At 42.7% G+C, this 18,315-nt stretch overlaps 1 protein-coding gene and 1 long non-coding RNA gene across 12 annotated transcripts in view; one reads left to right on the top strand and one right to left on the bottom strand.

Annotated features, from left to right (window-relative positions):
- LOC133349224 (adhesion G protein-coupled receptor B1-like) overlaps nt 1-18,315 on the bottom strand; it is a 143,857-nt gene that overhangs the window by 25,090 nt on the left and 100,452 nt on the right. For all 10 annotated transcript variants that reach the window (XM_061562544.1, XM_061562535.1, XM_061562539.1 and 7 more), the window contains exons 19-21: nt 10,746-10,849; nt 9,021-9,123; nt 6,835-6,985 (exon numbers count right to left, since the gene is read on the bottom strand). In XM_061562544.1, the coding sequence (XP_061418528.1) occupies nt 6,835-6,985; nt 9,021-9,123; nt 10,746-10,849 (358 nt within the window). The remainder of the gene's footprint in view (nt 1-6,834; nt 6,986-9,020; nt 9,124-10,745; nt 10,850-18,315) is intronic.
- Nucleotides 133-18,311, top strand: LOC133349225 (uncharacterized). Of its 2 annotated transcripts, XR_009755919.1 has the most exons (4): nt 133-272; nt 463-582; nt 1,047-1,388; nt 18,175-18,311. It is a non-coding gene; the product is annotated as an uncharacterized LOC133349225 (long non-coding RNA). The 2 variants fall into 2 exon arrangements; XR_009755920.1 differs by lacking the exon at nt 1,047-1,388 and having other exon boundaries at nt 18,175-18,265.

Here is an 18,315-nt window from a genome sequence, read left to right on the forward strand (position 1 = left end):
TAAGCCCATCAGTTCAGTTTAGTTCCAGCTGCCTAAGTGGATACATATCTGCATTTTTCTGAGATGGCATCAAGAGGCTGCAAGCATCCGGCAGACGCATTTTGCTATGTCTACGGCCAATTTATGAAGACAAGAGCGAAAAAGTACTCTATGGAAGCATCTGCTAAGATGTGTGAGGCCTACAAGGCATATTTCAGCATGCCTGTCAGGGATCCAGACAAACCCTGGGCTTCTTATTTCACCTGCGAGCAATGCAAAAAAAACTCTGGAAGGTAAGATGGACAATTGTTGCTTGGAACTTTCTTTTTGTGTTAAAATGTTTAAAATTGTAAAAGTTTTCATTTTAAAATGTTTAACAATTTTCAATGTTATTGAAAAAATATGTATATATATCATGTATGAAAAAATGTTGCGAGAATCTCTTACACATTAGTCATGGGTGAAATAAATGTATTTTTGTAGGATGGTAGAGAGGGGAAAAGAGAGCCATGAAGTTCGCTATCCCAAGAATTTGGTGGGATCCTACTGACCACTCAAGCAACTGCGACATCTGCGTGGTGGACCCTTCCAAACGTCGGACTGGTAAGAATGCACCTGCTATCACGCATCTGGTCCTTCCTTCATCCATCACCCTGGTGCCACATTGCCATGAACTCCACGTACCCACTCCTCCGGAGAGAGAGCAGACATCTTTCGAAGAGAGCAGCAAGTCAGAGAGAGAGAAAGACGTTGTAGATCCAGATGACAATTTCAGAAGGTGGAGCTGAGGAGAGAAACCCATACTATCCCAACCAAAAAGACCTCAACGACTTGATCAGAGATCTTGATCTCACCAAGTCCAATGCCGAGCTTTTGACGTCCAGGCTCAAGCATCAGAACTTGTTGGATGAAAGTGTGCAAGTCGCAGATCAGAGGAAGCATCACCAACCTTTTTGCAGCTTCTTCACACGTCAAGATGGGCTCTACTTCTGCCAAAATGTGACCAGTTTGTTCGAGGCAATCGGAATCGCCTGTAACCAGAATGAGTGGCGTCTCTTCATTGACAGCTCATCCAGGAGCCTCAAAGCGTGCTGTTCCATAATGGTAACAAGTACCCATCTCTTCCCCTGGTTCACTCGGCGCACCTCAAAGAGGATTACAACAGCATCAAGACCTTGCCTGACGTCTTGAAGTATGATGAGTACGGCTGGGAGGTCATCGGAGACTTCAAAATGGTGGCATTCCTGATGGGTCTCCAAGGCGGTTTTACCAAGTTTCCCTGCTATCTTTGACTTTGGGACAGCAGGGACACCAAGGTGCACTACCACAGGTGGGACTGGCGACAGCGGACCGAGTTCTCTGTGGGGAGGAACAACGTCAAGTGGGAGCCACTGGTGGACCCCCAGAAGGTGCTGAAGCCACCACTGCACATCAAGTTGGGCCTTATGTCAGAGCTGTAGATAAGGAGTCGGCAGCCTTCAAGTACCTTCAAGACTTATTCCCTAAGCTGTCTGAGGCAAAGGTCAAAGCCACTGTCTTCGTCCGACCATAGATAAAGAATATCCTGGAGTGCAATGAATTCCCCACGAAGCTCACTAGTAAGGAGAAAGCAGCTTGGGACAGCTTTGTCGCAGTGGTTAGTTGCTTCTTGGGCAATCACATGGTCGAAAACTACGTGGAGCTGGTTGAGAATCTGGTGAAGAACTATGGCACAATGGGCTGTAGGATGTCCCTCAAAGTCCATATCCTGGATGCTCATCTTGATAAATTCAAGGAAAACATGGGAGCGTACTCGGAGGAGCAAGGCGAGCGCTTCCACCAGGATATACTGGTCCTTTGAATGCCGCTACCAAGGATATTATAACGAGAACATGATGGGAGACTACATTTGGGGGCTGATTTGTGAAAGTGATTTACAGTATAATCGTAAATCTCTAAAAACTACTCCCAAATATTTTGTTTAAATTTTTGTACTGCTTTAGTAGATTTTTTTTATGTCAACGAAAAGACACAAATTCATCGTTTTCTGATTGAAAATTGGTAAATTTCTAAATATTACTGTCCTGGTCACAAAAGCTAAGTTTGTGGGGAATAATATAAATTTTCTATACTTATTAGGCATAAGCAGTTACGAAATAACACTTACTACTCATGCACAAGAAGTGTGTTACATAGTGTATTCGTATGTAATATTATGAACGGTTATCTCTGCAGAATTAATCAAATAGATTCCTCAGCATACATAAAAAATATATATACTGTGACTAAATCTGAATGTAGATGAGAGTTATATGCCATTGCAGGCATTGGTCGGTTGCCGTGCTGCGTCCCCGTTTAATATTTGGAGCGGCGGTCAAGCTGTGAAGATAATCTCCTCCCACGGTACACAGTGGTGCAGTTCACTTGAGTTTAACATCGCTATGCTCTCTGTGAGCTGGGTACAACTTCTTCAAACATTGCGCTGGACCTGGGAACATTAATAACCGACAGTGTCACAAATAGGGGACGAATTAATTTTAAAAATGTCCATTTGGACATTGAGTGCTTACAAGCTTAAAGCCAAGCAATGTTCCACGGCATGACGACTACTTTTGTACACATGCCACGTACACGTGTGAGATGACAACTCTACCTACCGGAAATCTGTGAACAAGAGCTTCATATGTCATCGGATTATTCCAGTCTCAATACAGAGTCTGACTGATTCTAATGATTGTGGCTGAAAAGCCAAGTGCCCTCTCCTATTAAATTGCAACTAATGCTGCACGCACAGATGCACTTAATAAACTATATATATATGAATAAAATAGATCACGACGTTTCGGGCGCTTGTGTTGCGCCCGGAACGTCGTGATCTATTTTATTTTATACCTACGTGACTTTACCGAAAGAACCAAAGAGTATGGATTCCTGTAGTCACGAAAGCTTCAAATCAAGATTATATATATGAAATTACCAGGTAGAGCTCACTGAGCTATACATCTCTTTTTCAGAAGAAGCTTGGTTACAAATGATAGCTCAGCGCAGTGGCTTACCATGTGAAAATTTACAGCATCAAAATACTCTACATGGATGTTTCTAAATTTGGAGGGAAAAACGAGACCGGGAGAAAAATCCACGCGACCACGGGGAGAACATGCAAACTCCAAATATACAGCAGCAGGCGTCAGGGTCGGGATCGAACCCACAACCTCTTGCATACTAGGCGAGGGAGACAACATCTCGCCACCGCGGCACACAGACATGGTAGGAGCTAAAAGAGATTCAAGTTTGCAGAAGGCTGTTAGTCTCAGACACGTCTGCAAATAACAGTGAAGTACATACGGCCAGTACGGCTAAATGATGAGGCAACTTCACGTCCCAGGGCTGAGTGGGGTTCTGATTAATTCACATTCAATTTACACCAGGCAATTGCTGCAAACACTGCATTAAAAAAGCTGATAAGCTGAGCAATGTTGAAAATGTCCGTAGGCTGCAGTATCCCCCAGATAAAGTATGTTCAGCAGATGCTGTGATTGAGTGTAAAGGGGAATAATTGTTTCGGATTAAAAATAAACGCCATTAGTGGCATATTCAACTGTGGCACACATGCATATACTCACGTCATTTTCCTCAAATTGGTTTGGGGAGATTACATATTTAGGAATTATATGTTGCATCACATATAGGACTATTTTTTTTAAAGTACCGTTTTAGTTTGTGAAAGCAAATAGGCATAGCAGCTTTTGTTAGAAACATACAGAAGCACAACTGTTCACGTGTATAGTTGCATGTTATTAAACGGATGACAGTTATGTATGGTAAACTACGTGTTTCTTCTGTATAAATCTGACACTGTAACTAACAGGATGAGCGAACATAACAGGAGCCTTTCCTGCTGCACAAATAAAATAATATCTTGATCTTTGAGGCAAATCGATCGCCTTGAATGAAGAAGAATATGGTTTAGAGTGAGAGAAATTGTCTGAGAGATTGGTGGACTTTAGCTGTCATAACCTATGAGTAAAGCTGGCCACTACCTTCAGACTGTGAGACTTCCATCATTGGCGGAGGATCGTTTGATCATCAATACACTCACGTAGCCTTGGCTTTGTCCGTAACAATAATATATTTTTCATACGCCGGAGACATTTCATAGTGGTTACATACGATAAGTAACTTACATCACGAACATATGAATCGGCACCCCAAGTGGCAGCTGTTCCTGTGTGGCACAAAGTTACTCAGCACCTGGCTTGCAAGCGGGCATTAGTCTTCCAGTAGGGGGCGATGATTGCTGCTTCCTGTCCATTCCCTACCCTTTTAGATCTCTATCGCGGTCACTTATTCCTCAATCCTTGCACACTCCTGCCATCTAAATCATTCGAATCTGTCACAGTTTTTTTTCTCTCTTTCAATTATGTCAAGCACCGTGAGTGAAGGCGCTCGATAAATATAAAATAATACAGGATTCAAAGAAGCGAGCGAGCCTTGGTTGTTGATGGGGGATATCAGTGTCACCTGTATAGTAGGGAGCATTCTCCGCAGGCTGTTGTTTCAGCCCCCCCCCCCCCATCACCACCGCCAAAACCTCAAATCCCCCCAGGACTCTGACCAGGTGATGGGAGATATGTTCTAGAGCTCCGCTCCCAACACCTTCGATTTTTGTTTTTACATTCAATTGCATCACATGATGGGTTATTGAAATATCCATGGCTGGAATATAATGAGTGGCGCTACAAGGATTAGCACGTTTGACCACATATGGTGCAAAAGAAGTTCAACATACATACATAGAAATGTTGAGTCAATACACATGTACAAATAAATACCGTATTATGAAATGCCATAGTAAGATATTAATTTGCACTTTTAATATATGTTTGAAATCAACCTTTGTTTATTTTGTCACGGCATTTTTTATCATTTATATAACATCCAGAGAAATCTGGAGAAAGCCCATACACTCGCAGATCTCATTCCCAGAAACTTCTATGTATTTACAACGGCTAACGAATGGACTGTGTGGAAAGGGATTATTCTGTGGATAATGCACCAAAGTGTGGCCATGACCAAGTGGTTTCAGGGAGTGGGACAAAAAGTTATCCTGGGTGGGGATCACCGATTGATCAAGTGCGTTGCATTTCAAGGGGAATAGACAGCAAAAAACATCATTACCAAGGTCAAGCATATGAAAGAAGAAGCATTGATTTCTATGTCAATTCAGTCTCTGTGTTCATGTCTTACATAAATGCATAAATGTATGTACACTAATCAGGGTTTAATTTAAACATGAGCTCTCTGGGCTTGAGCTCCAGAAAGTGTTTTCTTGCCAACCCCTTGTACGAGGAAGGGTAATGTCTAGGGTCTTATGATCTGGGGGCCCCAGAACATATTTAATGAAAAATTAAGCTGTGATATTAAGTATAAAGCAATTTAATGAATCGTCAGGATTTGGGGTCATGATTTAATTCAAGAATCAATTCTCCTTTGTCCAGGTTTTACTGTGTAGCTTACATAAATGATAATTTGTTGTTTAATTTATTCAAGTTGGTTTAGTCCATTAGCCGAAATGTAACATTGACAGATAATTAGCAAATATTTTGAATGAATTGTAAAATAATGAATTCTCACACAATGTTTATGCAGGTGCCATGAGCAGTGATACATATTCTCACGAAAGTGTGTGTATGTTTCTGTAATAAAACATATATACAGCACGTGATTCATGATACTTCACTAAAATAATGGGGAGCAATTAAAGAGGATGCATTATTTCATGCCCAAGACTCTTGCACGTCTCTTGCTAAATATTATAACGCTCTCATGACACACTTCATAATACATAGTCGGCACAATTTTGCTCACAACAAATCAATGATGTGTTAGCTGAGGTCATTGATATCCTGCAGTTTTGTCGCGAGCACACACACATACGTGACTTTTCATGCCAGCCCACCGAATGAAATCAAGCCATGGGGGGGGGGGGGGATTGTGTCGGTCGATGTGGGGGCATACCTGTCAACCCCTTATTACAGACCAATTCAGACCTTATTGGTCACCCCGTGCCCTTATAATACATCTCAACGTTCATCCTACAAAGTCCCATCACAAAGGAGAAACACAACAAAAATCTACATTTCTTTTTACTCAATTCCCCTGTATGGGTTGACAGGTTTCCGAGGGCCTCACAATTATTCTACTGGGGCCGGTCCAACTCACAGACAGCTCTTGCATCCAATCAGGTACTACTGCACAAGCCCGGGCTCATGAGATATCAGTGTGGTATCTATCAATGGATCAGCCTGTGATAACGGTAATATTAAACAATCGTCTTCACTGACCTGCTTCCGTTCCTCCCTTAAAATAACCACACACTCTTCTCCCTTGCCAAACCTACTACTCCCTGCCCCCACCTACCAAATACAACCAGGCCGACCCCAACACCTATCATCCACCAGACTACCTTATCACCAGTCCAACCCCTATCACTGCCTCTACTCAAATCACTACCACAATCCATCACTACCCCAACCCCTGTCACTACCCCAACCCCTATCACTACCCCAATCACTACCCCAACCCCTGTCACTACCCCAATCACCACCATAACCCCTGTCACTACCCCAAATACTACTCATACCCCTCCTTACCCACACCTACCTGTCCTCCTTACTGTAACCAGAGCTACACCACTTTTAATAACCCCACACTTTATTTTAACCACTATCATCAAACGAACTATTTTATAATCATTGTGAGGCACCTCGGACAAAGGCACGATATATACATATATACATCTTTATACGGTAAGATGAAAATAACCAAGAGGCCTTTCTCAATCCACTGCTGGATGGAGGCCTGACCACACCGTACCCCAGCCGAGGCAGAGGAAGCGTTTGCGGACGATCTTGTGCCGAAGACGGCCGATGACGGCCATGTAGGACTGCCATGCCTCGGTCAGCACCCAGCAGAACGAGGCCAAGAAGAAGAAATGCAGGAGCCCGGCGATGATGGCACAGGCTACCTGTCGGAAAGGACACGCAGGGCAGCTGAGGCAGCACTTTCATCGCCCCTCTATTCTCTCCCTCGCTCATCTCTCTGTCCGTGTAAGTGCTCTCTGTTCTGAGGCATGCAGCCATTTTGTGTTTTTCTTTTTTTTGGTCTTGACCTCAGCGCCACTCTGGGAGCTCAGGCATAATCTGTCTCTCTCCGTCTGTCTCAGCGTTGCACGCGCTAACACGCACGCATGCATGCACAACCAAGCGCACACATGAAGGACGCAGGTGCACAAGCACGCATGTGTCTGCTCACAAACACGCACATGCTTGCATAAAAAGATACGCGCATACATACATACAGGAAACAAACAAAACATATAAAGATCCCCTGGGTAGTCTTTCACAGACTGTTGAGACAAGTGCTGTTTTTGAGCAATATTAAGGCTGGCACAGCAAATGGGAGGATTATTATGGTTATCATCGTAACTGGCCACACCTTTGTTTTTCTAGTGCTGAGTACCTGGTGCTAAACGCACCAGATACTCATATATATACTCATATATGAGCGAGTTGACTTAGGTGGTCCCAGGACGGATTCACATATTCACCACTGATGTTAGGTGTGGTTGGGGATTGAACCCAGGTTACCAGGTTCATAGTGCGTACACGCCCTTATGCACACACTCACGAGCACACACGCATGCGGCAGCTGGCTGAGGTTATGGCAGCTGTAGATGGAAAGCTATGACTTAATTTTCACTACGCTGGGCTCACTGACGAAATAATCTGGCCAAAATAACTAAAGTCAGGGCATTCTTGTAAAGATATGGTTTGCTGTGAATGCCCGTCACAATGGGCCGTGATGCACATGATGAGACCAGCACGCATTGTCTTTGCCTCTTCCAAAATGGCCAATTTCAAGAGAAAACAGTGACCATTACGAGTGCAGCAACGATTATGTGCCTGAGAGGATATTTGTTGTAAATTTCCTGAGGCCAAAAGAATTGTTATCCTTTGGCCTGGCGAACGAATTTTACCACATCTACCTGCTTTTTAAGTGCAGTGTTAAACCTAAAAAACGCTTGTTTACAGGGACGCATTAAAGTTTTGTCCATATATGAAGACTGTTACACCTGCAGGCATGTTCCAGGTTTTATATGATTATAAAAAAAATAAACTTGCATAATGTACAATGGGCTTTAAATCCAGTACATTATCATGAACATGGCCGAGTGATGCTGCAGTTAAATCACCACTCGCAAAGCTGCGAGTTCGAATCCTGTCCCTCTGGGTGTATTAAAATTAGTATCACTTTGTGGGAATTCAACAGTAGCTTTAGTGACTGGCCCCTGTCATAGGAATGTGGAATTTCTGCTGCTGACCCAGGGCCACCAACGCACTGCCACGAAGCTTGTTGAAGAATGGACAGAGACATCTGTTCATTGAGAAAGACCTGCACACAGTATGCTGGTGGATTCGTGACTCAATTGTGTATCGTGGGTTGAAAAGAGTGAGCAAGTAGCCTCACATGCGTGTCTTTTTTGCTTTGTTTAAATTTATAAGGACACAAGGACAAAGGAACACGCATTCACAGGCACTTAGAAGAAAGTGCTGCTGGCACACAAGTGGGTGAATGCCATGGGCGATGTCTGTAACAATTCGTTGTCTATGCTTGCAGTTGCATGTGACCATTTCACATTGAGTCTGTCCTAATAAGAGGGGCTGACCATGAACAGATGCCGAAATTGATCACTGGATCACCAAAATATAATTACCAAGCCACCTACGCCTGCAATTTAAATCACAGCACGTAAATGCAATAGATTTTTTTCTTGTGTACAAGAAAGCTGACGCAATACCAAAACAAGGAGCACTCCAGGTGCCCTCTAAAAGCTCATTAGCTAAAATTGATATTTGAAACACGAGGGTTTCATCGCACATTAACAGATATATTCGTGCTAATGTGAATATTGAAATGCGTTCCTAAATGCTGAAATAATACATCCGAGTTATGCACATTCAGTTATACTGTCATGCAATTAGAGATTTAGTGTTATTTACCTTGTTTTGCATCTGTGTTTGCCCCACAACAATAAGTATGTTGGAAGCAATTATGGAGAAGCAGAAATTGATCAGGATGACTGATCTGTCAGACTTGATAGCCCTGGCAAAAAACAACAACATGGTAAGCATCTGTACACATTTAATTAAAACAGGCGTCGTTTTAATATTTCACAAACCGAATCTAACCAACTTGTTTTTTTCTAAATTAAACCACAGCTCGGTGTTCATTAAAAACACGAAGGCAATATTTTGAGGACAAGAATGCATGGCGTGTAATTTTTAGGCAAAATTGTGCCTGTTTTTTTTTTTATGCGCGAGTCCACATGGCCCATCTGTAGCCCACTCGGGCTGCAAATTGCAACCGTGCGGGGTAAAACCAGATGGGACTCTGGAGTAATCATTCACGTAGAAGTCCCATATAGGGTGGCAGGCTCAATACCACAGCCTGAACAAAATGAAATTACTGTATACATAACCGCTGATAATGGCCCATATAAAATATCGTGAGGGTCAGGAGAAAATCTTGGAAGGCATAATTTACCTTGAGTATTTGTGCTTTAAAAAACGAAGTATGATTGCGTGTGTGCGCATGTGTGTATGCATTCATGCATATGTGTGAGTGTGTATAAATCTATACTAGACGTAATGAAAAGGTTTTGACATAAATAAAAGTCATACAACCAGTGATATGCTTCTTTTGAAGTCACATCTGTTGTGCTAATAACATCATGGACTAGGTGCATGGCTGCCTAGGGCTGTTACAGCAAAAGTAAATCAATACGGTTGAGAGTCCGTGTACTTAAAAATAAAAATTCAGGCAATTTGACTGCCTCTTTTATGCATGAAGAGCACGTGTGTTCATGTATATGTGCTGTATACTCTATGATGTTAACATGTTCTTCAAAAGTTTAACATGTAGGCTTTCGCGACCAATATTATTTATAATAATGTTTTTTGGGTTAGATCGCGTTAATTATAAATAATTAAAGTTTTTGGGTTAGATCGCATTATTTATAAATATCGCATTATTTATAAATAACGCGATCTAAACCAAAAACCTTTATTATGAATGTTCTTCAACAGCATATACCCTCTCTGTGAGAAGTTACCAGTTTTTTTTTTCTGTGTAGAGATTGGTCCCTGATATTGGAATGTGGAATGTCCACCTGACTCAGGAACTTCACTGTGAATGCGCAACATTCAGTCGTCATTTGGACATGGGTCACCAACTCTTTTGATATGGGCTTTGCCCTTCGTTTTACAACGTTCGTCTGAAATGTCATGACATTTACTTATTTATTTTTGCTTCTTAACACTCGAGCAAAATTTAAGCTCGTGACATTTGAAGGGAAACGGATTTTTTATTTTATTTCCTGCCACTGTCGAAATCTGCACACCCCGTGAAATAATGTGGCACATCAACGGTGGCGCTGCGGCCAGAGCTCCCGACTTGCAGTCGCTTCGAGTCAATAAAAATGAATGAGACTTTGTGGGAAGCCTACATGGTCGTCATATAGAGAAACCAGTCCCCCAGCATAGGCATGTAGAATTCATACAGCTTGCCCAGAACCGACGGTGGAGACGAGTACCACGCCCGCCTAAGCAAGCATTCACTCTGACTTTTGATCAACACACCAATCCATAAAAGCCTGCTTATTCGTCCCAGTGTTTTATCGTGAGCCCTTAAAAGGCAATGCACTCGAGTGTTTGAATATCGTTTACCTCCAGAATATTAAATAAACAACAATTAAGAAGGAAAGGGCCAGGGATGAGATGATGCATCCCACTGCGAGGCTGACCGAAGACATGCCGAGGCGATCCGTGTTCTGTTGTGAACAAAGAGGAGAGTTGAACACCATTAGCAGACTCGTAGACACTTTCTGAGCAACAAGAAAACATCCACGTTATACTTTCCATTGCACTGAAATGTAGTGGCCTTTTTAGGCAGTGCAGCATTTCTGTGGGCAAAGTGGACTAACGTCTGTAATGGAATTCCTTCCCCTCATCCCCACACATCAACCACACCATAAATGTTTTATTCAGAGAACAGAATGCCTTGCAATTTCCAAAAATCAAATCGTAGTGGAACACTGGCCAATGGAGAGTAAAAAAAACAGAATAGCATGTAACATGAAATAAAGTTATCATTGCATCAATAGATTAATGTGACAGTGTGCTGAAAAAGCAAGCACTCCGTTTTGAAGGCTAAGTACAACCAATGTCACTTGAAACAATGTTACAGACAAAAAAATAATTATTCAACTTTGTAGATTTCCTTGGCAGATAAATGACCATCCTCTGGGACTCTGATTGCTTCTGTAAAACATAAAATGCTGTCCCACACTACAGCATTGGTTATAAAGAACCGGTGTGTTGTTATGTAGGTGAATTTGCCTGGGTGACAGGGTGGTTAGAGCGCTGCACCTTGCAGCAGAAGGTTGCGAGTTCTGATTGGGAAATGACTTGGCCCATCATCCGCATGGGGTAGGTAAAATAAATATCACTCTTTGGAAAGTCAACAGTGATTGTCCTGTGGCGAGAGTGCCTTTCACTAAATCAATGTTGAGCTTCTACCAAAGGCTTCGGGGCCACCCATGGAGGTGTGCACTACAGGGAGATGCATTGACTTTGATATGAATGAACAAACACGCATCCATTTAAAAAGGATCTATACTTTCCAATACATTTCCGTAGCGCAATAGTTATTTTTTTTACATGAATGTAATACAATGCGGGAAATGTGAATGGAAACAAATGTGTTTATCAAGGAAAGATGCAATGGGTCTCAGGACAATTTCTGCAGGAAGGTCTAGCTGGGGCTATTTGGCCAGTTCCTTTTCATGCATTTTTTTGCTTGTGGGAGGAAACCAAATTACCCAAAGGCGGCCAATGTTGACAAGGTAAACATTTTACAGCGTGGCCATGAAGTCCCTTTGCATGACATATTCATGCTCACCACCGTATTCTGCCGTCGTAATTCGGGAATATTTGAATCAGGAATTCAGTGGAGAATGTGGATTGGGAGAGGATCTCATCTGATGTGGCCACCCGAAAGCCCATAACCTAACAACAACAACACGTGCAGAACTACTGTTATAGTTATGGAGCCATCCACTTGGGAGAATCTGTCAAGGAGAACTTGGGCACAAATCCAGCTGCGTGCTGAGAATAGAGGGCAGCACGTGAAGCTGTTTCGAACAGGCACATAATCTTTTTTCATGTAAAGGGACTTTGTTTTGTGGCCACCCTGTACATGCAACATTCTGCACGTTAGAGACAGCAATCGATTCAGTCCCATGTCCTTTAGACATACTTCACTGCTATGTATGTATGTCTGACATAATTAGTTCCATAGCGACAATAACAATGTACAGCCCCTTGTTCATCCACTGCTGGATGAAGGCGTTACAATGCAGTGTCATGGGGATTGTTTGACCATACTTCTACACCATGGTCGGTGTCTGATGGTCAATCAATCAGTATTTATTTATTTCACGTGCTATTATTGCCCTCAATAAAGTAGGCATATGTGTAAATTTCAACAGAATTAAAACAGTATATGACGATGGAACAACAAGAATGGAGAGACCAGTCGTCATGACCTCAGCGGCGAACACCGACTCACAAAATAAAGTGCAACCGTGCGCAAAATGAAGTGCAACCGCACGCAACGAATATATGGCGGACAAAATATAAGGGGATCATAATCAGTATGGTAAAGGGTGGGAGGGGGGAGCTGAGAACCGGTTCAGCTATCCAGCTAAATGTAAAACTCTGTTTCGTTTGTTGTCCTTCCCTTGCACCTCCGATTAGCACAGATGGCTACGTACAGTGCGAAAGAAGTTCAACATACGCACACATGCATACGCTAGCCATGGTAATGATTCGAACAATGAGTCCACAGCAACTGCTATGACCACCGCTTCACCTCATGAGGTGCAGTTCGGTTGATTATTGAAAATAAAAGCTATTTTTTTTGCCCAGTTTTTTCCTCAGAGATACAACAATGCTCGACCTTCAAAAAACGTTGCACCATTGTACTGAGCAGAATGTTGTTGAAAATACCGCATCATGCAGGACGCAATGCTCACGTATCGTTTAACAATTCACACTGTGAGATAGAGGCCGCATCTGCCAATGTCAACGTGTATTGTCCCACGGAGCGGAAATTCCTATCTCGTTGGGTGCCATGCCTCATGTGTTTTTTTGCATACTATTCACCGCACAATTGCTATGCCAGTTATTTTGGAACGAGTGAATGCGCTAATGCAGAGATGACAGCCTCAGAGATTGTATGAGAATGCATTACTCGTGAACACCTATTGGGCCAACAAAGCACACAATGTGTAGGTCAGGTTTGGTCAGCAATACATATTTATATAGTATATATATACATGTATATGTCTGAATGCCTTTTTCCTCCCCAGTGCAAATGGATGACAAACTGCCCAGGACCAGTTCAAATAGATGCCGCTGTTACTGGCCATGAGTGGTGATCTAACTCGGGTCGCCGGGTTCTTAGCGCAGTGCACTAACCACTGCGCCACTGCTCCCACACATACAGATAAATAGATACAGTTAAACATAGATAACAATGAAATGCGATCCTCACATTGGTAATTCACACTGAAACACAATGATGCAGTGGTGATAATGGCTGCCTTAGGTTCAAGTGGCTTCATATGGTGTTCCTGATGAAACCTCATGGCCTGCACTTTAATAGGTACTTTGGCACTTTAACACTTTGTCAAGAAATGACCTCCTGCTATTCTACGCTGATAATTACAATGTGCGAATAATCTGAGGCAACTAAACCCACCTGTTGCAAATCCTATTTGAAATTCCTCAGTGCAAACATTTTACACCCCAATTCCTTTAAATGTGGATCATGTCATTGAAACAATCTGCGATCACACATTCCATTGGTGCATTAACGGTAGGGCTATGTCTCAATGCATCACAATGAACTTTCATTTATATGTGATTTTCAGTAAATACCATCACTGGAGAATTACAAAAACATATTTACACGTGCCATGTCTGATTATATTAAATGGTTGGCACGATTAGCTAAAAATAACTCTAGACTAACAGCACATCATATCCTTGCCTGTACTTAATCAAGTTATCTCTGCAAGCAGGTGCGTATTATGTTGCGTCTGACTCGGTACACAATGAGTACCTTTTGCACGCTCGTGAATTATAATTTGACAACTAAATCACCCGTCGCGTGGTACGCGCGCTGCTGGGTCAGTTTGCAAGGCCTCCCCGGTTCGATTTCTGCGGCAGTAATGTCTTCCCAGTCACATCGCGGTGCCTTGCTGTCAAGCTGATGATAAATATCCTGTGATGCCATTCTGAAGGAGAAGACCATTCTAATGCTGCAGTAATATAGCTAAATAAATCCATGTTTGATTTATTTATCATTATCAGCAGCAGCAGCAGCCATGATCAACCCACTGCGAGAAGAAAGCCTCCCCAAACCGTCGCCATCTCTCATTAACCTGTGATGGAACAATTAACCCAGCACCTAAACACAAGCTAATTTAATCACTCCATCTCCTCGGTTGGTGGCCCTCTAGGATGCATCCCGTACCTTGGCTGTCACTCCATCACTATTCTTGACCATCGGTCAACCTCAAGAATAGCGAATTTGATAAATTACTGACAAAACAATGGGCATGCGTAATTTATTCCTGATATTTGCCTTCATCAAGATTTCATTACAAACAAGTTAATGTAAAAAGAATAATAAATTGTTGACTGGCACCATTATCTATATTAAAAAGAAATTGGCTTAAATAGGATTTTTTTTCATATAGGAGATTATTTTAATGGCTATATACCATGGTTAACAGAGTAAATTGAGTCATTGAGTCACTGACTGATATAAATTTAGAAAGCCTCAATCAGTAATTGATGTTAACATCGTAGCCATATGGTCAGCTTACAGACACCATGAAGGTCATTTCCCAGCTACGGCTATCTCAAACCACCGCTGAGTGGGAATTTACTTCAACACTCATAATCAGTGCTTAATTTCAGCCGAACAGTCCAGAATACTGTTCAGGAAATTCCTGTGGCACACCTCATCCACCTTACATTATTGTGTGATGTTTACCTGTTCATAGGAATGTAATAAAATAGGGTACGCAAATATAGAATAATTAGGTATCAGCATACCTTGTAGTCTAACAGTAGTGGTAGTACCCTATGCCAAAAATACCTACTCCAATCCAGTCTCGATTTGTTTGGATAATATTGAGTGGGAAATTAAACCCTTATGACAATCGTCCTTAATGTATTCATTCGAAGTTTGAAAGCTTTAGGAAAAGTCCTACATTTGCTTGTTTGGCCAACGCTATGGCCGAGTTTTGTTTCAAATTGGACAGAAACAGAGTCAAGGGGAGCCTTCTTCCTGTGACCGGCTGGGTTAAACGAACTTCAAATCTTATCCATAATAGAGGTTTTTGGGTTAGATTGCGTAAATAGATAAATGTGTCGTTAAAACCCGCCACCACCCGACACAGCCAACTAGTAAGGGTTGTCACGTAAACAGAACGTGCCAATTGGTCACTAGTACAGCACACCGGTTTGTCGGAGAGCCAAGCCACAACATTTACCATCGGAGTACGACGTTTCGCCAGTAATTACAACTAGCTTCATCAGGCGACAGCCAGATCTGTGGAGAAGTCTTATTGTATCGTTCCTTATATAGAGGCATAGATGTGTTGTGTAAAATTTTATGTGGAAATTATCTCATGCCATAGAAATGTGGAGTTTTTTTCACACCACATGCTCAAGTCCACCAATGGAGATGAGCCCCTCCTATTTGGGTCTGGATATAATTCTACTCGAAGCTAAATATTGAGACGTGTACAAACCCTGTCTATTACACAATGGTTAGGTTATCAGTAGCACTTAGAATGACTCACCCCAATTCGATAACCAATTTGATTAACTTCCAGGTTTCAAAGTTGTCATTTGATTCAAGAATCGATTCTTTATTACGATTTGATGAATGTTAGGGCCTCTAGTGGCTGCATGATATATAAATAAAACTATTCTTATACACAAAATTCCACGCATATATCGGGAGCATTTGAATCAACATCATTGATTGATTGATACATTGTCCTACCCCTGCTTATCAGCTGGGTATGCTAAATGTGTGTGGGTGAACAAGCAACACTATCGCCACTAAGAAATCATTCCTCTTGCCATTCAAATGTCTACATGCGGACATCACAGGTTGGTGTGCTCCAACTGCATGCACTATTGCTGACAATGGTGTCGCCTCCAGTGGATGATGCATTACCCTCCTGGCCATAACCAAATTCGGTTCTGCCTGTGCTCCAATTCCCAAGGATGACCGCATTTATTAAAACACAATGTCAACGTTGATAATTAAAATGCGCAGATAAGTGCATATTGCACACGCGATGGCAATTTGAGGCAGACGTTTGGTCATGTGTCTAATTAGGGAGAGAAGAGAGTCGCGCAAAAAATGACGTTCTCTTCTCTGAGCATCGAGAACACAAATTAAAGTCAGAGGGAAAGGTTAAGGGCATTCAATCAGAATTTCAGAAGAGGCCAAATAAAAAATTGGAAGCTAAGAATTAGATGGCAAAATGATTGTGCGAGTGCACACGGACAAAATCTGCGCATGTACACATCACGCATAGGCAATTGTCACACGCCACAATACGCAGAGGTTATAGGTGTAAATGGGTGGGCAAATGAATGTGTCCATTTGAATTAGTGTAACTGCTTCCACGTGCGGGATATGGCATTCTTTATCATTGCCCCACACCCCCATTTCTTTTTTTTTGGGGGGTCTAATTACGCCATGCATCTGCCTATTAAACGGCGCGCAGATTGGAAATTAACGAGCCACGTTGCTACTATCACTTGCACGGTTCAGAGGACATGGGAACACGTCGCATAATTGAAGCAGAATGCGCATCATAGCCACATTCAAAGCAGCTCTCCTTGTAACCAAGTGTTGCTTGAGTAAACCCAACCCCCCCCCCCCTAAAAAAAAACAGGTCAGAAAATCATTACTTTAAATGCATTTAACTTCGGACGTGTTGTCAGTCAGACTATGAGTTGCGTGGCATACACAATTCCACATCTGATTTACACGGAGCTCACTTGAAACCGTGTCAGTATGTATTGCATTGTCCTGGCGAGAGTAGGATGGGCGCAGGAATTATAAATGAGAGAGCGAAAAAGGGGGGGGGGGGATTCAATTTCCCTTTTCGAGTGTCAATAATCGCGCATGACAATAGAGGCTGCACGGTCGCTTCCGTCAAAATAATTAGCCGCGCGGCTCGCATCCCAATCTGTGCCACAACCAACGGCATCGGTCCGCCTTTGTTTTATTAAACCGATTCACATTTTGTCACCGGGGGTAATTAAGGCCACGGCCGAAGCCTTTGCAAGCTATGCTTCAAAACAAAGCGGGGATGCGAGTAAAAGTAAAAAAAAATCGTGATGAATTGTGCTGTCCGCAAATCAAAATAGAACTGCGAGCAAGCCAGCCGATGTCACTCGCTCCGCGCGAGAGTGGCCGGCACGAGATTTTTCCACAGCAGCGATACGCTTCGTCGCAGATGTGGTCAGTGCAGCTGCACGGCCAACAACCGTCAATCAATCCCGTTGTATGTGTGTGTTTTTTTAATAGCACTAATAATCGCAGTTGTATCTTGTGATGGTTGTGTCGGTTTCCATCATTCACCGTGACCAGGCACACATTCGGCTGACATGTACAGATTGATCATGTTTGCATTCACATGGACGCAGATACATTTATATCATGTGCGCGTGAATACATGCATTCCATGAGTGCGAGAAACATCTGAGAAAATTAAACCAGCGTGTTAACGCACGATACACACTCAAAGTACCCTTCAAACACGACCAATTCTAATATAAAGCAAAACACACACATGCACATTCATTTGTCATGCATGTATATAGCTACGTACACTGCATTGTGCAAAAACCAGCAACAACAACAACAACAGCTGAAAATAACATACGCGAATAAACAAACTCATTAACTGTCGCGTCCGTCATGCAAGCAGAGCCCACCCACGGTTTGACAAGCGCGGGGCATTTCGGCTTCTTTTTTTTTAAATGCGCGCAGCTGGAAGTGGACGAAGAAGAGCGGCACTGGGGGGGGGGGAAGGGAAGAAAGGCACACATGGAGTACGAAGCGAGGAAGCGCTGAGAGCTGGCGGTGCTGGTGATGCCGTGGGTGGCTACGGAGCGCGCGGATGCGCATCGA

This window comes from Lethenteron reissneri, chromosome 29 (assembly GCF_015708825.2).
Source record: "Lethenteron reissneri isolate LAM-NWPU_2019-01 chromosome 29, ASM1570882v1, whole genome shotgun sequence".
NCBI classification, from domain to species: Eukaryota; Metazoa; Chordata; class Hyperoartia; order Petromyzontiformes; family Petromyzontidae; genus Lethenteron; species Lethenteron reissneri.